The following is a 24,665-nucleotide window of genomic DNA, read 5'->3' as shown; positions in this document are numbered from 1 at the left end:
GCCCGCCGACCGCGCCGACGACCGGAGCAGCGAGCACGCTTCCCTGTGCGACACTAAATAACGGCGCTGACGGCGCGGGGCGAGGATGTTGCTCGAAGAAGTGTGGAGAAGCGAATAGAGAGGCTTCAGTTGCCATAGCGACGGAGGGATGCACGCACGTGTCGTTCACGTGCGTGCGCCCCTCCGCCCCTCCGCTGCATTGGAAACAGAAACAAACAACCGCACCGACAGACCAATCGCAGATCGAGGAGAAGTGTTCGCGCGCGTTGCACGCCGGTCGCGGGCCGACCAGGCCGGCTGCTTCTATCCGCAAACATGGCGTCGGTTGTGATCGTCGTCGTGGATGGCGTTCATCTTATCGTTCTGCGTAAAAGCGCTATCCTTGACTGTGAATTTTCGTTGTGTGTGGCTATGATAACGAATCAGACAACACTTTGTATACAAATAATCCAGCCGTCTTTTGTGTGCGTCTGCAGAAAAAAACACTCGGAGATTTCTCTCCTGCCCAATGTGTTTTAGTTTCCCCCTCCCTCACCTCCGCCTTCCCTCAAGATAAAAATTGTTCAGATATTTAGGGATCACACTTCCTTTACCGAGGAGCCTGAAAATGTTACAGGTTGAACTGTGCCTCTATCCCGAAGGTAAAAATATATATTGTTAAAAAGTGAAAGTTCCACGGTCATGAGCTAGAGCCCAGCCCACACGGGGCATATCCTTGGCAGGCCGCCAATGTCTTCTGGAAGCAGACGCTCCCAGAAGCGTCTGCATATGAGCCCGCTACGGTCACGAACAGAATGGGAATGGCAGGGGGCCTCTTTCTTATCGCTAGCCTCCAGCACGCACTCCCTGCCCCCCCCCCCCCCCCCCCCCCCCCCCCCACGGTTTGGTCGCGCGTGTATTAAAGTGTCGTCAAGTGCAGGAGGCTCGCACTGGAGGCGTCATAACTGAAAGACCTCCCTGTTGTTTCCATCCCGTCAGTGACTACAGATGTTAGAAGGTGACAGAAAGAATGCAAAGAGTAAGCGCCAGTCGGGCTTTGGTGCACGCCTTTCGTCGTCCACGGGGAGTTTGTGGGGGAGTACTTGCCTGTTCCCTACGCATGAGCAGGCGCACCTTCCCCTCCTGGTTCTCCAGCAGCTTGAGCACTCCGATGCCCCGCTCCTTCCACTCCTTGTCCACAAAGCGGAACAGCTTGGCACGCTCCTCAAAAAGCACCTGCACCACGCGCGTAATGGAAGAAGCCATCACGAGTGCCTTACACTACAAACTGGTAAGCCAACGACAAAGCATTGTAAATAAGGCGACAAGCGTGTCGCAGAACGGTAGAAATGTGTCAAAACGTCCCGCGGGAGTATCGAACGGCTGTTGATACTCCATCCAGGAGTATCATTGACTGCTGATACCCCTGGAAGAAGTATGTTCGGGGAAAAAACAGCAACTGGCAACACTCTCAGAGAGGCCATAGATTAGAAAGGAAGCAATGCTCACTATTTAGCGTGGGCTCCTCAAGCTTCGGAGAACTATGATACTTATTTAAATGAATAAACTTTATTGCTACTTATTTTTAAAAAAAAATATAACTTAATATTTTTCCTTTGCAACCTTCTTTAACCCTTTAACTGCCATGGATGAGTCCCACTTGTCCACGCTTGCCGTGCTAATTCTCCCACTGACGAGTCTCACTCGTCCTGCAATGCGGAGATGTCTCCTACATGCCAGAGACGAGCTGGGCACGTCCAAAGCACTTCATTGTTACCGGCAATCTCCAGATGGCACTAGGCGACCGAAACTTTTTTCGCACTCCGCCAATTTTAGAGAAGCTGCAGCAATCGTCTGGCTGCCTGGGTTCTAAAAATGGCAGCATCCTCAAGCGCTTGCGGCAGCGGAGACGCGCATGTGCCACGGCGAAAATGCGTTTTTGCCCAGATTCAAAGCAGTTCAGATGAAGATGATGAGGAACTGCTTCTGGACAGTGCAAGCGTTTATTCATCAGATCTTGAACTGAGCTCGGACAAGTGCGACACAAGTGACGACTAAGATTTACAGGCATCTCGGAAGTGGACGAAGTTTGATAATGAGAAGCTGCCGCCTCCGCCCCCTCGATTTCCCTTTCTGGCGTCTCCCGGTATGACGGCTACAGTTCAAGATGAGCGCAACCCTCTTGAGTTTTTCGAGCTATTTTTTGACGACGAGGTCATCGCCCCGATTGTGCAAGAAACAAACAGGTACGCCTCACAGTTTCTCACAAATCATCGGACAACTGATGGCTCTCGCGCTGCAGTGTAGAAGCTGTTGACTGTGCGGGAGCTCAAGGTGTTCCTCGCATTGATACTGCTGCAAGGCATTATAGACAAGAGCATAGTTGTAACCCGAGACTGGGGATACGGACAAGGGACAAAACACAGAACGACAGATTGCTTCATTATAGACAAGCCTGAACTCGCCATGTACTGGTCGACCAGGAGGATTCTCCAAACCCCCATCTTTGGTGAACTCAGGAGCAAGAACAGATTTCACCTGATAATGAAGTGTCTTCATTTTTCCGACAACGAAAATGAGATCGATGAATCACAGCACCCCCAAGCCAAGCTTCGCAAGCTGTGGCCGCTGCCGTGTCTCCTCAAGGAACGGTTTCTGACCCTCTACGTTCCTGAGAGCACTGTAGCAGTGGATGAAAGCTTGATGCTGTACAAAGGAAGGCTGTCCTGGAAGCAGTACCTGTTCCTGAAGCGCTCACGCTTTGGTGTCAAGTTCTCTCTCCTTTGCGAGTCTGAGAGCGGGTACATCTCTAACCTCATCGTTTACACCGGCATAGGGACTGTTACGCCGGACCTTGACAGTGCCATGGGCACGAAGGTAGTCCTGAGCCTGATGGAACCTTTTCTTTGCAAAGGGTACAGCGTCACTGTCGACAATTACTACACCTCTCCAGAGCTTGTAGACAAGCTCCTGCAGCAAAAGACCAATGTATATGGCACGGTTCGGCCAACGAGAAAGGACATGCCTCCCTTCAAAGACCTCAAACTCAAGAAAGGAGAAGTCGGGGCGTTCCAGCGAGGAAAGTGCATGGCCCTGCAGTGGCGCGACAAAAAGCTCGTTACCTTGCTGAGCACAGTTCACGATGCCACAGTCGTCGAAGGCGTCAACGCCCGAAACGAGAAAGTCGTGAAGCCTGCTGCAGTTTACGACTACAACAACACCATGGGAGGAGTCAACAAGAGCGACCAGAACCTCTCGTACTACCCGGCTGTGAGAGATGGGCAGAAGGTCTATTACAAGATCTTCAGGCACCTTTTCGACATGTGTGTATACGACTCTTTCGTTCTGTACAAGAAACAAGGAGGTGCACTCAGTCAACTGGACTACCGACTGGACCTCGTAGAGAAGGTGATTGCAGCAAATCACGATGAAAGTCAGCGGAAGAAAGTTGGAAGAAAGTCCGACAATGAAGCCATGCGGCTTACAGCTCGCCATTTTGTAAGCTTCATTCCTCCAACAGAGAACAAGCAGCTCCCGACTCGACGCTGTGTCGTCTGCTGCAAGGCCTCGTCCACTGGAGGTACCAAGATCCGGAAGGAAATAAGATATTGGTGCAAAGACTGCAACGTGGCGGTCTGTATGATCCCATGCTTCTAAATCTACCATACGAGGACCAACTTCTAGATTCTCTAAGTCGCTCCTCAGTTGGGCACAGGATGTCAAGAAAAAAATAACATTTTGCCAGTTTCTTTTTTTTGCAAAGTATGAATGTTTTATCTCCATAATAAATGTTCCAAAAATAACACGGACTGTTTTCTGTTCGAGAAGAATAAAAGAATTGCATTGGAAGTAGTCATTACATATAAATACAAAAAATAATGGCATTTATTAACTAAGGTCCTATATTAGAAATTGCTCGTAGTTTCTTCTTTTAAAACAATGTTTCTAAAAAATACAGGAAGAAAAACATTTGGGAGATTCGCATCATTTTTTGAAAAAGTTTGGCAGTGAAAGGGTTAAAATGAGGTGACGATGATTAATTGAAACCAAAGCATGTTGTCCTGTAAGAATGAGCAAAAATTTCAACGCCCGTTGTGCTAACCAGACAACCCCTCACACTGACCGTGATAGACGGCAGTTTTTGTCTGCAACAGTCGGGAAGGCACAAACAACAAAGAGGAAATAAACGCACGACTCTAGCAGACTTCAATGGGATCGGCATTCATAAAAGTAATATCTAGGGAAACGTATGGACCGAAAATATATCAACGGGTTTCTAACAAATTTAAAAACAAACAATTCTGTGCGTAAGAAAAAAAAAAAAGAGGCCAAGATTGTCCGAAATTTATTACAGCCGTAAAACCACGACCACACTTGGGTAGTACCAGTGCAGTGGACTTTAAAGTGTCAATAACTACAGCTGAGCTATAAACAGTAAACCTTCCCACACTACATTTCAACCCAATAGTAGAAATCAAGCGATACACGCACCAAGCATGCACACAAAGCAATAGCAGACGTGCAACCAACCTACCTTCTCGTTCTCTTCGCCGGTGCAGACCGAGACCTCCTCGGGGAGCGGGATGAGGGGCTTGAAGTTCCCTTCCACCTCGGCCTCTTCCAGATAGTCATCCGAGCCCGTGCTCAGGCGCTGCGAGCCCCTGCGAGCCACGCCGGGAGACGGCGTGGCGGCCTGCTGTGCACCAAACAAACCGACGAAAAACATTAGGACACGTGGAAGTAAGTCAACTGTTACGGTCCCCGACAAGAGGAGAACGACACGGCGTCTATTTTGAAAGCCCCCATCCCCAATACGTGCCCTGTGACTTCCAACGTCTTTTGGCTGCGCGTGCACGCGTGACGCACAGTCGTTATCGCGTTTTAATGACAATCCGCACGGCAACAGCTCTTACGCAAAAATTTTAGCCGGAGCCTGGCGAGAAACTCGGTGCAACGAAACTTACGACGTGCCAAACGTTCGACCCACCTCGCCAGTCTTGCTGCCAACCGGCGTCGTAGGCGCCTGTTTCTCCGGCACCAGGGAGGCAGGAGGAGGTCCCCCTGCAGGCCCTTTCCTGAGCAGCCCTTCTAGCTGGGGCATCGTGGAGGCAGGGGCGGGGGCCGTAGCAGCTGTAGCTGCATTCCCAAGGAAGGATGGCGATTGGCCCGCGGAGGCCGTGGGGGGCAGCGGGATCTGGAAGGCGTGCGGGGCATTGGGGGGCTTCGGGGGGGTTAGCGTGGGGGCCGGAGGGGGTGGCAGGGGTCCCAGGCGGCTGAATGCGGAGGGCGGCGGCACCGGGGGCGCCGGTAGTCTGCCGGCCGGCATCATGGACGGCACAGGAGGTGGTGGCGGCTGGCTGATGTCGAAGGTGAAATGTGGCAGTGGCTGAAAGAAAGTGCCCGTTTTAATACCGTATTTACTCGCAGAATGAACGCACTTTTTTTCCCGAAAAATCGATGCAAAGTTGGGGGGAGCGTTCATTACGCTCCCCCCAACTCCATGTTTTTTGTTTTTTTTTCTTGCTTCCGTTGGATCTTTGCGATTTTTTTTAACGCCTTTTGCAAGGCGTTTTGTTCGCCCACGCTGCCCGCATTCGCGACCTCGCTGCACCAGGATAGAAAAGTGCGTTCATTTCGCGCGCGTGGGGGAGGGGGTCAAAATTTTGACGTCCGAGTTGGGGGTGCGTTTATTACGCGAGTGAAAAAAAAAGTCGAAATTTTGAGAGCCGACTTGGGGGGTGCGTTCATTGTGCGAGTGCGTTCATTGTGCGAGTAAATACGGTACATTCAAGAAGAGATGCGGAAGTTGAAAAAAAAATAAAAATAATGAAAAAAAATTTATTTTCGGAAAAACACTTGTTTGGAATGTATATTCCATACACTACCTCCTTTGTAATTATAAGCACATAGTTCACTGAGAAAATATGTTTTTGGCGCGATCAACGATTTCCCGCGCTCACGATTGCGAAGCAGTGATTGGCCAAAGTGCCCGCTCAAGGGAGTGCATGACTACTATCGACCACGACGTCTGTTCTCCTTCCGTCGCCACGGCTACCACGCCGTCGGGGCACATCTCGCCGCCTCGCGTCTTCTGCTCGTTCCTGCGCTTTGTCAACTACCCTACGCCTTTCACCACTTCTACAATCGTTTGCAGCCCTTTGTTTTAGAAGTTTTGCACACTTTGCTCGCGCGTTTCATGGCCGCAAGTGATCCAGGAAACGAATTAGGAGACAGTGCACGCATTCGATGCATGGAAGCGGTTTATGCAAGCTCATTTCCATACTGTATTTACTCGAATCTAACGCGCACCTTTTTCCCGGAGAAATAGGTCCAAAAATCGCATGCGCGCTAGAATCGAGCGCGACCCAAAACTGCGCTACCGTATCGCCATCGACATTTCAAAATGGTTGCTCCATTACGCGCTGAGGAGCTGAGAGGCTTAGAGCGTAGCCAGCTCGTGTGTTTCTTGCGTTCGTATCAGCGTGGAAGTTCCCACTGCAAAGACACGCCGTGTTCACCATGATGCTGGATTCAAAAGAAAAGTGATATTGTGCGCGGAGAGCGATGGAAATCGGGCCGCATCACGTGCGATGGGCGAAAGATGTGTGGTGCACAATCCCGTCTGCCATGGTTATCAAGGCCTTCAAGGAGTGCAGAATTTCTAACGCTATGGACAGCACTGAAGATGAAATGCATTGGGCCACTGACAGCGAGAAGGAGTCGTCCGACAACGATGACGAGTGATGCATACCACGGACGCTGCACCGGGCCATCGTCGTGAGGACGACCTTGCCGGCGAGAGACAGCGCCGTTCATTTCACCGCAAGATTAAAGCATTTGGAAGAAACCTTCGTTGTTCCAAGTGAAAAAAAGTTTCATTTCTGTATTCAACCTACAAAATCTGGTGCGCGTAACAATCGGTCATTGCGTTTTTTTTGTTTTTTTCAGACCTCGAAAAATGGGTGCGCATTACAATTGAGGGCGCGTTAGATTCGAGTAAATACGGTAGCTACCATCGGAAGCAGCATCAGCAGCCCACATCTGCGTGGCGGGATAATGATGCTTATCACATTGTTACTTCAGATTGTGATTTTTCTACCCATGCCATTGGTCGTTGAAACTAAGTAAAGACTACAGCAGAACGAAAAATGTAGAGCCCTTCCACTTTACGTGAAGATGAAGGACTAGAGAAGCTGTCATTTTTATCACATTTAAAACAATGCCTAGAAGACGACCTCAAAAACAACTTCTTGGACGCCGCCTAGAGGACGATGTCTAAAGAAATTCAGTCTTTCCACTCTGATAAAAACCAGCATGGAAAGGCTGCAAAGGTTGCCGCCATCGCTCATAGATGGCAGTAGCGGTCCGGAGTTTTGTGTCTACACTTGTTTGCCTGCGGACACGATACTGGGGAAACTAGCCCTTAACAGCTCCGCTGTAAAAGAAAGTACCATATAGTATACTCGGATATAGGTCAACCCTTTTTTGGTTTTTGAAAAATCAGGTGGGGGGTCGACATAATCAAACCACAGCATTCCACCGCTGAGAAAAACGAAACAATCGCAATAACAAGAACACTTCGTCTTGTTAGGAGTTTAGCCGGCAGTACCTGTAGCATTGTGTCAGTCTGTGCACTCATTTTACAAGTTTCTTTTTTTTTTTTTTGTGCAAATGACCAAGTACAGTACTATTGATATTGATTCACAAAGCAGCCGGGACGCCTTTTTTGCAGGTTGTCAGGGCGCAGTCACGTGACAACAGGGATCACGTGACCGACTATGTGCCGCCTCGCTCCCTTTCTTCTTCACCCCCCCATACCGCCGAAACAGAGCGACCCGACTACCAAAACCAGAAAGGCCAGCACTAAAAAATGGCACATGTAGAAAAAGTTGCACCTAAGAGTGACCGTTTGACTGCGTGTGACTCCCCCGAGACCGTGGGCCCGTTCCTTCCTCACCTGTCCTTCAGCCAAGCGCAGTCCCGGAGTGGCCACGGCCGCGGCGGCCGCCGCTGCCTGGGGCGAGTAGAAGGCCTGCGGGGGCGGGGGCGCCAGGGGCCTCCCCATGGGCGGCGGCGGGGGCACCAGGGGGTACCCCAGGGGAGCGGCGGGGAAGCCCCCATAGGGCTGCCCGCGGTACGGGGGGTAGCCCAGGGGGAGCGGGGCGGGGGCCGCGACCAGCGGGGATGCCCCGCCGCCGGCCTCCGGGTGGGAGTAGTCGGCGTAGGAGTCGTACTCGGCCTCATAGTTGCCCACGTAGTCGTCCACATACTCAGAATCCTCGCGGTGCCGTTGGGACCGGGCCGCCGTCGCCCTCGTCGTTGCGTCCTCCAGTTTTTTCTGCGCCGGATGCAAAAGCTCGCATTGTATCGCGTGCGAGGGCCGTCGCGGCGAAGTCCTAGTCGATTTTGGGGGTTTGACGAAGCCAAACCAAGGAAGGGCATCCGGCATGCCCCAGCCATAGTTCATAAAATCACCTAAAGAAAAAAGTAACGTGCATTACGGCCGTTTCCAAAAGATGGGGAATACGCACGTACGTCGAGGTCCTAGTGGGTGGTCCCCAAAGGCTCATATGGCCGCTGACGGCTTAATATATGCAAAGAAACAGCAAAACATCACCTCTAAGGTCTGCACAGTAGCCAACAGATTTTTCGGACGCCGATAATTCTGAATTCTTTGATATTTCGAACCTAAAAAAAGAATGTTGACCTACCAGATAGAAATGGTGCATATTCACGATTGATGCTTCAAACAGCTTCAAGTCTGAAAGTTTAATCTTGAGGACAAAATTGTCACGAGCGACCAGTGGAAAACATTACCGAGAAGCCACCATTTTAGATTTCATGATAGCTGCACATGGAATGGCTTAGTTCGATAGGGCTACTTGCGTACTGCCAAGTCCTACTGCTTGCTGATGCTATGCTACAACTTTTTTTTTTCTCTCTAGGTGCACGTCATTTATCATTATTACCATTTTGCTTATTTAATTCACCATTCTGCAGTCGTGGACTTGCGCCTTTCATCTAGGCGAATAGTGTTTCCAAACTACGCTGGCGTGGACGTCATGACCCCATCCTTTCTTCCATCGCCGCAAAGCGTCGCTAAGAGGCGCAGAAAGCGCTCGACTGTACCACCAGAAAAGAAAGCAGTGATTCTCGAGCTAATAGAAAGTAGCCGAATGCAAGCGGAAGCATAACCTCAAGCAAGGCACCATTGACAGCTTTTCTAGGTCCGCCTAGACGTAATAATGGCAAGTTTCTTTAATCTGCTAGTTTTTCTGACGTTTCTTACGGTCCCTGCAAAGACTGAGAGATTGGTCGGAGACTGTACATCTATCTTTTCTAACTAACATTGCGGCAAAACACCGGCATCACTCTCTTTCTCATTCTCTCTCTTGGAACGACCGATGTCAGCGCCTCCGATATTTTTCGTTACGATCCTGCCTTTGTTCCCCTGGTACAGACTGAGAACCGAGGATTAATTTGGACCACCCAGGGATCTTTTAACATGCAACCGAAATGCCCGTTACATGACACCTTCAGCGCACTAAGCCTTCGTCAGATTGCAGGCACCTCAGCTCGCATTCGGACCTGCTACCGGAAAACTCCCAAGGCCGATGCGTTGCCTCGGAACCATTGAGGCGGACCGTCGCGGCAAAATACGGAGGCGGCTTGTCGCGGCAAAATAAACAATGCAATTTTCGCGAAGAACTACTTTTTATAAATATCACAACTTGAAAAAATAATTTACATAAAAAACAAAAAGCACATTAACAAATTAATGAACATCTAGCATACCACTCCCTCTCGCAAAACTTGGTGCCTGCAAACTATTCTCATAACCAACACTTAAAAAAATGTGAAGATGTTGACGTCTTAAAAATAAAGTCGCCAACGGGAGAACTGACCAACATTAGTCAGGCCAGCGACAAAGTGCAAAAAGTTACGAAGCGACGTGGCGAAAAAATTGCTGCCTTACCCTGGCGCACGCCGAATTGAAATCGTGACAGAGCGACACCTTCCCCCAGAGGACGACAGACAGCGCAGCGGTGCCCAATCTAGAGGCAGCTAATGTTCTAAACACCAGAGCCAGGGGATAATTTATAATAATCGAGTGATTGACCTTGTGCAGCCTCGCTACATCACCCGAGTCAATTGAGAAGACGGTATTCCCGTCTTTTCACAAAACAGCTATGAAAGGATCAGACACACATTTGCATTTGAGTGCGACTGACAGCATTGCAACTACTCACGATGAGAGAACACACCAGCCTCATCTATCAAGTAACCCTGGAACACTTCTAATAGTTTATTTTTAAAATCGTGTCCGCACCATTCCTTCAGCATGGGTTTGAAGTGATGCCGAAGACGTTATAAGCGACCATTTCTTGACGGCAGTGCGTAGTTTTGATCTCCCAACTACTGTAAAACCAGCGGAAACGCCTCTGCGTCGGCGGCAAGATGGTTCGTTACGGCCTCAGACGCTCTCAAGACTCTGCCGGCACTCCGTCTCACTCACCACGAGCTGCTCCATGAGGGTCTCCCTCTGCTTGGCCTCTGTGGCCATGGCCTTGCCGATCTCGCGCATCTCCGTCAGGATCTGCCGGTTGGTCTCCTGCATCTGGCCAAGGGACCGCACCACGATGTCTTGGTGCAGGGACAGGGAGCGCAGCATCACTTCCGTCAGGTCCGTGCCGTAAGACCCGGCTGCGTCTCGAGCTGCCTGGCGCGTGCGGGACCTCGGCGGCGTGTCGGTTACCGACTGCAACACGGTTGGGAGGGCAGACGGTCGAGCAACGAATTCCCAATTGCAGGCTTCAGCTACACCATAAAGTCCCGTATGAATGCCGACCCTTGGGAGATCCGCCCTTCCCGTATTATGGGGTCGATATCCGTAACATAGAAATTCAGAAACATCGCCCCCCCCCTCACCATTTGTCGACTGCCTACCGCCCCTTTCCACCGGACAAAAAGCGCGAAAAAGAACAACGAACTCGCATGTCACAGGAATCAATACACACGTGTGGATCGCGGACAAAAACGCAAAAACCTCCTGCGAACTCGTTTGTCGCAGATGTCGGTACCGCAGACTGCATGGTTCATGCGATTCTTGTCGGACATTGTGTAATGTCCGAAAGGAAGTGGCTGGTGGTGGGTGATGTTTCGGGATTTTCGTTGTCACGAATATTCAGCCGGAAAAACCTGATGGGCTACTTCTGGGGGGTGGGGGGGGCTTAGCCCTCACAGGATTTTACAGTAGTGCTTATCTCCCCACGCCTGCTCGTCCCAATTCTTTGTGCTACCGTAAAATATTGAGCAAGCAACCATGCAAAAGATGCGAAACCATCACCACGAAAAATGGTTGCTTTTTAGGTGAAAGCAGAGAAGCAGAGGGGCCACATGCTAGGATAGGTTCTTGTTTAATCTGACGGAACATGTAGGAGTGGTATAGGGGGTCTTGCGGAGCCTAAATTTCTCAAAGCAGCCGCACTGCTCTAGTCAGGCCTGCCTTATGCCAGATGTGGCCAAATTACACTAATTGCTTTGTCTAATACAGCTAAAACGTAATTAAAATAAACTCTAAATTCCACAACAACAAAAAAGTAATTCATTTCAATTACAAATGACTTCCAAAGAGTAATAGAATTCCTTCTGAATAACTTTCACTTCCTTAAATTAAAAAGCAATTGATACTTTCTAGAAATATTTACTTTAATTTTATAAATATTTCATCTACATAAGCCACTATTTACAGAGTGCCACACCAGTCTCAAAGTATGGCAAAGCTTGTGGTGAGGACATAGGGGTAAGAAGTGGGGATATAAGGGAGGTTGTTTTTAAAGCAAAAGAAAGAAAATGTTCCATTGTCACAACTGAAGAAAAAAAGAGTTAATGCAAAAGCATTAACTGTTATGGAGCGTGCTGACGTCATCAGCCACACCAAATGGTCGCGATCTGAGGCATTCCAGCTTTGAAACCATGCAGAAAGCCACGCAAATTGGCACTGAAATGAAGCCGCCGCGCGTCAGTTTCAATTAGCACCACCTCATGGTGCTGCGTGTCTGCGAGGCAGTGGCTCCACCACTCCACACCCAAAATCAGCGCGGCGAGGAGCGCGCGCGCGTGCTCGACCGTGAACGGAAGTATGCCGCAAACGAAATAAGGGAGCGGAGGAACGGCATACGTGCTTTCCCATTCACATCTCATAAGAAGTGCTTAGGTGTCCCTCGAGCCTTTTTTTCTCAAACCTCTTATCTTAACCTCAATGCTGCATTTCACAAATCCCCTCTTGAACTGCAGATCCTGTTCTGTGAAGAGAATGCACAGTTTGTTCGTCATATTTGGGAGACCATCCTCACAAAAGCATCATAGCTGTTCTGGGAACGAAGTTTGCCCTTTAAAATTCCTGTTCCCCCCCCCTTTTTTTTAACTTTTTTTTCTTAATAGTATTGTGTTTCTGAGTACTGCTATAATTATTGCACGCTTCCAAAGACCTAAGTGCTTTCTATTCTTCACGGCATTTTTATCAGTTACAAACTGCCCTTTCATTTCACAATTTTTTTTTTCTTTCAATGTCCGAACTGTCTTCTCTTTTGCAAAATGATTGTCAACTTTTTTTTTATGTGCACAAAAATATACATTAGAAAAAGAAAAGTTCAGTAGTTTCAATATTGGCATAAAGTAATTACATTACAAAATTACCTACACAAAAAAATAATTAAACTAATTTTTGTAAAAAAAAAACTTTCAGCCTTTCCACTCTGGTGAAGAAGGAAGACCATCGAAGCTGTTATCTTTACGACGCCTAAGACGATGCCTAGCGGACGATGCCTAGGACAACCTCAAGGACAACGCCTAGAGGGCGACGTCAAGATGACCTCAAGGATGACTTCTAGGACGACCTTGGGGACAACCGCTCTGACAACCTCAATGATGACCTCAAGGACGACTTCTAAGACTACATCGAGGACGACGCCTAGAGGACGTCGTCCTCTAGGCATCTTTGAGGACAACTTCTAGAACGACGCCTTGAGAAAGGCTGGAAAGGTTGCCAGCATATATAAGCGACGGCGGAAACCAGACAACTGGCAAGTCAGTTGTCTAGTTGCCGCCATCGCTCAAAGATGGCGGTAGCTGTCCGGAATTTTGTGTCGACACACCGCTTGTCTGCAGACGTGATACTGGGGAAACTAGCCCCCAACAGCTCCGTTGTAAAAGTAATTAAATTACAGTACTTTTATTACTGCAACCTCTGCAGTTACATCAATGCTCTCATGTTAAGCTTTACCGCTTTGCACTGATGTTTGTGTGCAAAGCTTCTCTGCTTTGCACTGCCTTCTTAGATAGGCAACTGATGCAAAGGAGCCCCTTTAGCCCAAAAGCGGGTTATGAAAGGCACTTCAAATGACCTAATTCTAATTAATAGTAGGGGTAGCCGCTTATTGCGACATGGGCAGATGCTCAATAATTTATGGAAGCTGCATTCCCGATCCTTGCCGAACGCACGGACAGAACTCGCCTCAGAGCCTATGTTTGTCATGTCCGCCTCCGTGCGAGTCTCGAAGAACCTGCGGTCGGGTCGGGGCGTGCTGCTGCTCTGCGTGCTGTTGCGGAACTGGCTGGTCGACAGACCCCGTCGGGGAGAGCCCACCTGCTCTTCCAGGCTGCCGTCTGCACAGAAAAAAATGACCGCATCTCCACGTGGTGAATGATGTTGATTGGGGCAAAGCTCTGGTGGTGCTGACGATACTGATTTTGTTCATAGGCTAGTGCTGATGGTCCTCATTTTTTTTTTATTGCTCATAGGTAGTGCTGAGTTCCGGGTTGCGCTTCGACTTCATTATTACTGCTTTATGGTCGGTGAAATGCAGAGCCAGTGGTTCTCCTAGCGGATCGGCTTGGATCCGCTAGAAGCCGTGGGAATGCATCTCTACCGCTTAAGTGAACGGTCCATGTCAGAAAGAGAATGTGTGGTATGGAACGTGGTTATACAGTCTAAGCTCCTTAGAACAGACCTGGTTACAACAGACATATGGATATAACATACCGATTTGTGAAGTTTGGTTGGTTTTCCTCTACATACTATTGACTCAACTTCATACCTGCATACAACATACTCCTCTCACAACAGACCGAAATCTTGGTTTCGTCCCTGACATCCCCAGCTCTTGAGTTACTACCACATCTCAGAGCCCCCTACTCGTCCCGCAGCCATGGCCGAGTGGTTAAGGTGATGGACTAGAAATCCGTCGGGGTCTCCCCGCACAGGTTCGAATCCTGTCGACTGCGCAAACACTTTGTCTTTTTTTAAGAAGACAGATGGGATGGCAATCGATGTGAGTACGGATGCCGGACAAGGCTAGACCCTAAGGAGCTTCGCCCCTAAAAGGTGGCCCATCTCACAAGACGAGCCAGTATGTTTCTTGTTCTTCAAGTGTGAGCACTATATTAGCAGGCGCGGGCCACCCATTTATGCCAAGCCAAGAGTCAAACATCCCTATGTGCGCGCATTACTGTTTACAAGGTCTGTAGGCTTCCACACTGCTTTCTCGGATCAATGCCGGGACAGGGACAAGGTGTCCTCGGCTGCCATTCGAGACAGATAAAGGTTCCTCGTGGCCCGAAAGGTTGAGAATCCCTGGGTTAGACATGCACCGCCAACTCACTGGAGAGGTTGGCCTCGGCCAGCAGAGCCTCCAGGTCCTCCAGCTGCTGGCGCACCTGCAGGGTGAGGTCCTGGTTGAGGGCCTCCCTCTGGCCACGCTCCAGGGACAGCAGGAGGGAGTTCCTGGCCCGGGTCAGCAGCGCCTGTTGCATGCCGGGGTCCCCAGCCTTCTGCTGGGACAGACGCTTCAGCACCTGCATCCGTGGCGGGGGCATGAGGTAAGTCGGTTCACATCCGTCGCACATTCCAGAAGGAACAACGGAAACCGGTTTACAAAGCGTGTGTCATGCTCTAGGACAGAATGGAAACCGGTTCACATCCGTCACATTCCAGAAGGAACCACCAGAACTGGTTCGCCTTTGTGCCACATTTCAAAAGGAACCGCAGAAATAGGTTCCCTTTAGTGTCACGTTCCTGATGGCAAAACAGGCACCAAATTACCTTTCTGTCATATTCCAGATGGCACGAGAGAAACAGGTTCGCCATTGTGTCACATTGCCGAAAGCGCAACATAAACAGATTCCCCATTTGTCACATTTCAGATGGCACGACGACTAACTGGTTCGCCTTTGTGCCACATTCCAAAAGGAACCACAGAAATAGGTCCCCCTTAGCGTCATGTTCCCGATGGCAAAACAGACACCAAACTACCTTTCTGTCATACGCCAGATGGCACGAGAGAAACCGGTTCACCATTGTGTCACATTACCGAAGGCACAACATAAACAGATCCCCATTTGTCACATTTCAGAAGGCATAATGACCGGTTTACATTCATGACACATTCTAAAAAATCCAATAAAAAAAAAACAAAAAAAAAAAAAAAAAAACAGAGTAACATCTAAATGTTTTCTCAATTCCACTGCTTGAATTCCGTCTTCAGCAGAGACTCGCCAAAGTCGCAAACAGCGCCACGAAACAAACGTCTCCGCGCAAATCGCCGGGAAAACGGCGAAAGGGGGTTCACCAGCGTGGTTGCACACAACCTTCCGAGGCTCACCAGGGCGGTGTAGAGCGCCGCCTCGGCCGAGCGGAGGTCGGCCAGCATCTCGGCGGCCTCCTCGAGGCACTCCGCGTTCATGGCCCGCACGGCCAGGAACATGCAGGCCTCCTCCCGCAGAGCACGCTCCTCGGCCGAGGACAGGGGGGTCGTCAGGGGCGAGGGTCCGAACAGGCGCCGGGAGGGCCCCCGAGGGGACGCAAAGGGCCCACTGCCAGCCTCCAGGAGGGAGAGGGCCAGCTGCCAGTAGAGGGCCGCACGACCCTCCAGGGACAGGCAGACGTCCTCGTCTTGGCACTGCTCCCGCTTGGACGACGACTGCGGCGGCAGAGAGGACCCCAAGTGTGACTGACAGAATAGAGAAGGGCCGATCAAGTACTTGCTTGGTTCAATTTACCTGCCCCTCCTGCATCGGTGCAGAAAAGTGTAGGGAGGTGTAGTTCCGGCCGCATCTCAACGCACACACTGGAAGTACACAGCCTTACAGCTTTCTGCACCGGAGCAGGTAAATCGAACGAAGCTTCTGTAAAAACTTTTACTTCCGTGGGCTCAACCAGTGTACTGCCAATCACGGAGAGTCCTAAAACTGTCTTTGATTGGAATGACTTCCCTCCTCAAAGTGTGGAAAAGCTTGTTACATATGATTGTTTCGCTAGAGCTTTAGACAATTCTGTACAGAAGTAAACATCAATAAAATAATCAATATTTTTGTATAATTTAGTATGTAAAATTTTGCATTATACATTTTTTACAATGTCTGCCCTACAACTGTACATACGACTATGCCTTTGCCCACAAGAGGGGGCCGGCAGTATTTCTGAAATAAATTGAATAATTTACAACTAATCATTACCAAAGTAATCACCCAGTCAGTTAACTTGCTGGGTTTGGGGCCAAAGTCGTCGGCAGGTATTGACGTGGCTGGGTAACCGGGACAGAGGGTCAGTAAACTGAAATCCTCCTGCTGTTTGCTGCCCTACTAGTGTCCCCATAGCTGGACAACACAGTGAGTGTGGTAAATGTACTCACCCTTACAGCGAACGTCCTGGCCAAGTGGACCACAAGCGGCAGGTCCAAGCCATGGTTGCCAATCCCTCGGATCACCTCCAGTCCCCTCTGGAGCACACGCCGGAGTTCGGGCAGCTGCTCCCTGCAGCAAGAGTACGATCAAGGGGAAAGGCGGGTCTCAGTATGGGTGTTCAGGGGGGACACTAGCTCGAGAGTCAACTTCTGAACTACTTAACCGATATAAATGAAATTTGCGAGTGATATTTAACGTCAGATGTGGGTATGCTGTGCAAAGTTTCAGCTCTGTAGGACAACTTTACATACCCGCATAAATGCGTCACTCTTCGTTAAGAAATCTATGATATGCAAATGAAGCTATTAAGCACCATTTTTACTGCTTACATATAAAGTGGGGAATGTGGGACTTCAGGCTATCTAGTTTTTATAACTCAAATATAAATATTTCAGGAAGCAATATTACCTCAAAATATAAGATGCACATCGTCCTGTGTCAATTCTTGAAAATCTTGTTGTTGTTTTTTAGAGGACTTCTAACAACAAAATAAAGTAGATACCTCAATTCCCCAGTAAATTTCAGGACAGAAACATCTTGATTGTGGTATTGGAATACTTTTACCTTCGAACAAGATTCCTTTGTGTGAAATTTGCAGCAAAAAGTGGAACTGAGAAAAATGCATTCAAGCATTGAGCTCCTGCATTTTCACTACCTCACAATGTGATGAAAATATTTGATATCAATGTAACTATTTGGCATATAGTTATCAAATTTAGTGCAAGGGTGTATAATTTGTTTCTAAAGTAAAAAACTAATAAACAATCATACATGAAAAAAAGAAAAAAGAAACAGACAAGGGAAACTGGTCTTTGTTATTGAGACTTTGTTGTGTTCCTTACCTTCCTTTTCTCTGGTATCGGGGTTTTTGCAAGTTTGATGGCAACTGCTGCCCAATTTATTTATACCCTATTGCCAGGGTTCCAGAAATGGAACCCTAGGAACCTAGGTGCTCCCTAGATTTCCTGAGCTCCCAAATTTTCGCGGCCGTTTCTGCCCTGAAGTATGTGTTTTGTGTGTGTGTACCAATGGTGTATGTATAAACCAATGTGTACGTATGTATCATGCAAGAAAATTCATTGTTCCACATGTTCAGTACCTAAGTGCTCCATTTTCACTACAACTGATTTTGCAGCAGAAAGTACAAGGTTGCTAGAAAAGTGACTCACAATGCAGACTTGGCAAAACGAAAACTGCTCCTTTGTCGCAAGCTAATACATACAGTGTTTGCACGATTCTTACTTAAGGGGGGACGCGGGCTTTGAAAACCGGAAAATTGCGAAAAAGTCGATTTTTAGAAAACCTTATTTTTCGGTTGTATATCTCATAAACTACCTTCTCTGTAATTATCAGCACCAAATACAACGGGGAAATATTTAAAAACAATTATTTACGAGGCCTGAATAGCATCCAAGTGACGGTCAAACGTCAAAATCAACCCCAACTTCGCGCGCTCGCCATTTTCGACGCGTTGGGCCGACGGCCGCCATCTTAGTCTTGTTTTGAACGTGAATTCTTTCTCTTTTTTTTGCCAGCTCCCAAAATGGCTTCGGCTGCGTAGTTACGGCGTGGTCGCCGTTCTTCCATGTCGCAATCGCAAGAACGCGATTGGACAGAGCGCGCGCTCGAGGAGCGTGCGGGGGAGCGCGCGACTGCTATTGGCTGGGACGCGATTTCTCCGCGCGCGGAGCGCTCTCCTCCTCCATTTCTCCTGCTGTTGCCGCTTGCGTCGTCTGCTTTTGGTAGTGGTCTGCTTGCACGCGCTCTTGCTTTGTCAGCTCCACTTCGTTTTTCGCCATCTTTACGATCGTTTTCCGAACTTTCTTTGAGTAGTTTCGTGTAGCGTGCCCGTCTGTTTCGTGGTCGCACACGATGCGGGGTTCGAAGTACAAGACGGTGCACGCGTTTGGCGCGCGGAAGCGGTCCATGAAGTTAGTGCGGATGGCGAAGTTGGAAGTTTCTGCACGGCGTGCCGTCAATGATGATCGCGTCAACACTTCCAGTGATGGATTTTCTGTGCCATCGGCTGTCGTCGAGGAAGAACGCATCGTCCCGCTCACGCCTGGAGTACCGAGCATGCCGACCGTTGTGGTTCCTCCCGAGATCGCGGGTCCCAGCGCCCGTCTTCCGCCTTCCGCGACAAGTAGGAGCGCGTCTTCTAGCACCCATCTGCGGACGCATATCCTGACACGTGAGGAGATCGAAGCAGAAGCTAGACATTGTGATATTGCTCAAGCCGAACTTGGAGCTATGCCAGCAAACTGCACTGCATGAAGCGGTGTTGAGGTTCAACGCCGGCTGCTACAAGGCAACTGCAGAAATATCGGTTGCAGCGGGACTTCAGCCGACCCATCTGGCCCTCCAACGAGCTGTCAAGAAAGATGCCCTACGTCTGCATAAGGCCAGCAAACGACATCAAGAGAATTTGGAAAGGCGGAACAAGAAGAAAGTGCGCAAGAACACTTCTGACTATTCTGCAGGGTCATTCTAAAGCTGAAAATCTGCGTGCAACTTTCAAGTGCTGTTTTCTCAGAATGGATTTTTTCACTGTCGTGGCTGCTCGTCCCAGCGATATCTCAGGAACTGATGAATGGATTTTTGTGCTGTCTTTTTTATTCTGTTCTCTAATAACTTTGTGAGGGCATAACAGAGCCCTTTTTTTAGAAAACTGTACTAAAATTTATAATAAAAAAATGAAATTTGGTGAATGTGGGTTTCATTGACTACACAAAATTCAAAGTTGCGTTAAAATTTTTCAACAAAGAAATTTAAAAAAAGGGCTCTGTTATGCCCTGGGGATTGTATCCAGGGGTTATCATAACAAATATTACGCCGCTACTACCTTTTTCAAATTCTCCAGACCTGGGATAAGGAATGCATATGGACGATTTTGATAAATATTGGTAACTTGAGAAATAATATGCACAGCTCCATGAAACTTTGCAGTTACTCTTATGTCTGTGCTATAAACACATTCTGTAAATTTCGTTCAGATATCTCTAGAAATAAGAAATTTCATATTTATTCCCCACCTCCTCCCTTAATGCACACTTTTTTTCGCCGAAATGAGTGCCCAAAATTAGATGCGCATTACAATCAGAACCAAAAACCGAAACCCAAAATAATAATGCAATGCTCAGATAAGGTGGCTAGCCCCATCCCCACTGCGACTGTTTGTTTACATTCGCCATTTTGGTATCCATATACCGCCCATTCTCTCGCATCTACGGACCAATGTCTGCCATTTTAAGGTGGCAAAACAATAGAAATTCCACTAGGAGGCTTTATTAAAACGAAAGGTCATCACACTGGCGGGAAAAAATATTTGAGCAGCACTGCCTGGCCTCGCAATGCCAGCAACCAAACGAGCTCGCAAAGTGCTTGGAAGAAGACCCTCCAGAGGCGACATCCCGCACTCATACAAGCGCAAGTGCGGCACCTAAAAAGCTTTAGACGAAAGTAAGAATTACCTCTGTAGACAGTAAAGAACCATCAACAGACTCTGACAACGGCAACGAGTGCACGGTATTTTTATTTTTGACGAATTTTATAAAGTCTTTTTAATGAGGTGTGTGTTCAACACTCGTTATTTTACCTGCGTGGTAGAATCGGCAGCAATTTAATTCTTCACTGTATGGGGGCAAAATCTTCCTGCACTTTAGAACTGGGGGCACGTAAAAATCGTGCAAACATGGTAGTCCTACGTATACCACATGCGGCAAGGATTTACAAAAAAATAGTTAAAAGCCTGCAATATTAATTCAATTCAATTCAATTCAATGTTTATTTACCATTTTTTACAATGGCGGGGGCTGGGAAAAAAAGCTGCATGGACAGCTTGACGAGTTCAACTCGTCAAGCTGTCCATGCCGTGTTCAGGCAACTGAACACGGCTTTTAAGAAAGTTCTGAATGTTCAGGGCATGTCCTGCGCACAGATCATTTGGCCATAACCGAACAGTCTGATATTTCCGAATATGCAACTCTCAAATAGAACATGAATTGAATAAGAAAAGTATTCTATTCATAATCAAAATCTGGAATATTTGCACACCCCAAAAAAAAAGTTAGTTAGAAAACAAAAATGAAAGAAGTGGTAATCAAGCCCGAGGTGCCTGGAATCTGCAGCACGAGCGTTCGCCCCACGTGCTCCGAGCCAGCAGACTTGGCCACCGTTCCCCCTTTAGATGAGTCAATTGCCAGCAAACAACACTTCGTTCATCATGTCCCTCAGACTATATACTGCATCATACACTTCCCTAAAAAAAACCTCAAGTGTCATGCCCACCCCGCAAACTTCGTTATCAAGCCGTTTTACTGTACTTTTTGACGCATTTAGTCCGTGGACTACGATCCCGAAAATACGGTAAAGCCCCGCCATAATTTTAGCATTCGCACCCCCCCCCCCCCCCCCCCCCCCTTCTACAGACGCTTTGGTCAACGTTCTGCTGCCCGTTGCAATCGCTCTCGGCTCACCCGGCGCTGTTGGTGTGCAGCTGGTGTGCGGCGCTCCACCAGCCAGCCTGCGCCTGGGTGCACAGCGGGACGCCCACGTGAGGCGGCAAGCTCAGGGGCCCCGGGATGCGGCGCCCCTGGGAGAGGGCCTGGGCCGCGCACCACTGCGTTGCCTCCACGAAGGCATCAGTGTCCATCTGGCTGAGGGACTCCGGCGTGCCCCCCCGCTGGTTCAGTGTCTCCCGCTGGAGGCTCGCAAACACCCGCACCTGCCGCCGCAGAGAGGAAATGGATGACGATAAGGATTTCGTGTTCCCAGACTTCATGCCTCGGAAAATTCAGTTTATTTTTCACCAATGGTCCCTGCCATTGGCAACACTAACTATCTCACGACAAATATTGCAAAAAAGCGTTGGCTCGAGAACGGTCAATACTTTGAAGTAACTGAACTCCCGGACAGTTTCTGAGAAGAATGGAAACTTTGGCTGTCCTTTTCAACAATATAAAAACTACACCACTTCCTCTAAGAAGCACAAGTAGTATGGTCCAATGGAAATTTATACAGTGGTATTTATTGTGACCCAGAGGCACCATGACCTATTGTCCTGGAGGAACCTCGACAAGCTGAAAGATATACCCTCGTTCTTCAGCAGTCCGAGATCTCAAAGGAAACTGCAGAGGCCTCTCCTCAGGACCACTGACACTGCACTCTTACAGGCTTCCTTAGAAGAACAGTCTTTCTTGCTTTCAAAGCGATAGCTTTACAGGCGACAAATTTGCAGAGATTTTGACCTCGTCTCCTGTCATTGCCTTTCCGGAAAAACCCTTCTCTCCGGTTTTGGTGTGAGGCAAGGGAAGTCGGGTTTTCCCGTCGGCCGCCCCAGCGTCTCGCCAGCAACGACGTGACGTAACGTAGTCTTTGTTGTTGTCTGCTTAAAAGACTTGTTTTCAAATATTAAGCACATTATGCGAAATCCCACTTTGGCAGTATTCAGTTGCTACCCATAATGTTAGATGATTTAGAAACTTCCACCGCACTTGCCCATTTTTGGTGGGTGAGTGCCGTGCAAGTCCATCCCCCCTTTGTGGTGGTGGCGGTCGTCCGTGGCATTAACAGCGCCAATCACGACGGCTACAAGAATTAACCATATCACGCCTCAGTCTTCTGGTATTCGCGACTCCAGCAAAGCGGACGCCACCAAGCGGGAAAACCGGGAACCCGCCGGTCCAGGTCGCTTCGCGCCTCGGGTGGCTTTCGCGGACATGTGTTGTCGGCGCGGTGGCGAACAATGTAATTTGACGAGGGTCCGAAAGTTTGCATGAGTGTTCATTAGTGTGGTGAAGCCTCAATCGATTGTTTCCTTCCATCGCGTGTTTGAAAGCCCGTTAACTCCACAATAGACAGTCGCATGCTTTCGATTTCCTAGATGGGGAGGAATCACGGAAAAACGTTTCATTTCTTGTCTGTGTCGAATCACATTCAAAGTAACGACTACTTGGTAACTGATAAGTGGTTTCTTTATAAGGATGTAGAACAGTGGACTGAGGACGACAGACGAGGTGTCTCACTGGAGGGAACACCAAAGTTGCAGTCAAGTGAATGGGAAGGTTCGACAGCTGCGTTTCTTGAGTTTGGTTGTGTTTGATTAGCTTCAAGTTTGTGCCACCCACGCCGGTCGGTGCGTTGGCTATTTATCTTGGCTACTTTTCGCCGAAAAAGCCTCTGAACCACACTGAAGGAGTTGGGCTGATTTCGCAATTACTTGATTCAGGAAAACCTGCTCGCTGCATATGATTAGTGAGGGAAATTATCTGCATTCAAAAGGTGGAGGACGCATCTCGCAAAGTTAGAAGCTTTCACGGCATTATGATCTATCGCGCCTCCAATATTTTTATTATACCCCCGTCGGAGCCAGCAGCAATATACGTCCACATTGCTCAGGTTGACCGGCCACAAAAAATACTAAATTTCTCCGTTCAGAATTCGAAGCAAAGTTCAATGCAGAGGGGTTCTGTGTGAACCTCCGATGAAGACTCTCTTCAGTTTGTCTCCGTGCTGCCGGCTAGAACCATTTGGCTAAGTTTAAGTAGTATCTCTCTGTCTGCCAAATATTATTCAGCAGTTCATCTAATAGCTAGTCAACTAAGCTCGAATTTCAACCCGAAGAATATACTAATATCGCTTTAGTGGGACATAGTTCGTAATATAATACATAACCCGCTCGTCAAAATGAATCCTCGATTGCTACTAAAACCAGAATTGAAATAAGAGTATCAGCTGCGTAGTGGGGCGCCAGCGGGTTGAAATGCTCCTCGGCTCAAGAAGCGATCGCTCAATTTTAGTAATTTTCCTGCAGCCTGTGTTGTTGACCACACAAAAGCTTGATTTCGTGGACAGATAAGTCGCATGGTCGAACCATGCGAGTTAGCTGAAAATTGTTCTCGGTGGAACAATTCTGTGGTCATCGCCGCTTTCCTTAGATGATCAAAACTGATTAGAGTCTACTATTACCGTCTCTCCAGAGCCCATAGTTTCAGTTTTGAACAAAATCTCAGAAACAAAAGTTTGACATGAAAAGAGCAAAAAAACAACGGGAAAACAAAACTATGCTTTGCAAGTTTATGTGCACCGGCTACACTTAAAGGGCCCATGAAACGATTTTTGGGTTGGGATAAATCATTTTAGATTGGGATTTTACTAATAGCACATCGTTCAGTGGACCAAAAGAAAAAAGGTAGAAAGTCAAAAGCCTGACTTTCAGTGCGAAAATTTGAAAACAGAGCGGACTATTTCGTACCTCCTCCCCTTCGCAACCTCTCTGCCTTTTCACTGTGATACATCCGCGGTCCCAAAAGCGCGTTATCGGGTCCAAACTGACGTCACACGCAACCGGACCTCACTTATTCCCTTCACCCCTAAGCTGACATTGTGGTGGAAGCTACGCGCTTGCCGGACCAATCAGCCGCCTCCCTTTCATCACCTGCCTTCATTCTCCGCAGCCACATTTGCCACGCTCACGTGGCAAGTGTGGCTGGCCCAACGAGCACGTAGCTTCAACAGCACTGTCAGCTTCGGAATGAACGGGGTGGGGAAAGCAACTTTTGTCTGAATTTTGAGCGACGGGCTAATCTTCTAGGGGGAGAATGGATGTGTCCGGGATTACACAAACGAGAGTGCGAGCAAGAGGGGACTCCCCCTTTTCGTCTTCTTTAACTGTTTGGTGGAATGCGCGATTTATGAGTTGAGGAGGAAAGCGAAACAGGAAAAAGTTGGAAAAGCGTTTCATGACCCCTTTAAAGGGGCACTGACACACCAAAGGTCGTATTCTTTTTTATTGTCTAAAACTATGCAAGTTATAGTCATAGACACACAAAAAAAGACGCATCGCAAAAACAAATTTCTTTGCGCGCGCGCGCGCTTTTTTATTTTTGGCGTGTATATTTCCTGCGCTCACCTCCTTGCTTCTATTGATCGGTGACGTCAAAAAT

The 24,665-nt window shown here is 48.4% G+C and overlaps 1 protein-coding gene across 1 annotated transcript in view; it reads right to left on the bottom strand.

Annotated features, from left to right (window-relative positions):
• Positions 1-21,441, bottom strand: part of LOC8024128 (E3 SUMO-protein ligase RanBP2-like) — a 59,030-nt gene extending 37,589 nt beyond the window's left edge. The window contains exons 1-10 of the mRNA XM_042294017.1: positions 21,198-21,441; positions 16,671-16,791; positions 15,642-15,959; positions 14,643-14,835; positions 13,496-13,647; positions 10,496-10,738; positions 7,937-8,317; positions 4,967-5,365; positions 4,514-4,675; positions 1,087-1,215 (exon numbers count right to left, since the gene is read on the bottom strand). Of these exons, the coding sequence (XP_042149951.1) occupies positions 1,087-1,215; positions 4,514-4,675; positions 4,967-5,365; positions 7,937-8,317; positions 10,496-10,738; positions 13,496-13,647; positions 14,643-14,835; positions 15,642-15,959; positions 16,671-16,791; positions 21,198-21,373 (2,274 nt within the window). The 5' untranslated portion in view covers positions 21,374-21,441. The remainder of the gene's footprint in view (positions 1-1,086; positions 1,216-4,513; positions 4,676-4,966; positions 5,366-7,936; positions 8,318-10,495; positions 10,739-13,495; positions 13,648-14,642; positions 14,836-15,641; positions 15,960-16,670; positions 16,792-21,197) is intronic.
• Positions 21,442-24,665: the final 3,224 nt, after the last annotated feature.

Source organism: Ixodes scapularis, unplaced genomic scaffold, assembly GCF_016920785.2.
Source record: "Ixodes scapularis isolate PalLabHiFi unplaced genomic scaffold, ASM1692078v2 PGA_scaffold5__190_contigs__length_132052651, whole genome shotgun sequence".
Lineage (NCBI taxonomy): Eukaryota > Metazoa > Arthropoda > Arachnida > Ixodida > Ixodidae > Ixodes > Ixodes scapularis.
Note: the sequence above shows the minus strand (reverse complement) of the source record. Positions and strands in the feature narration are given on the sequence as shown.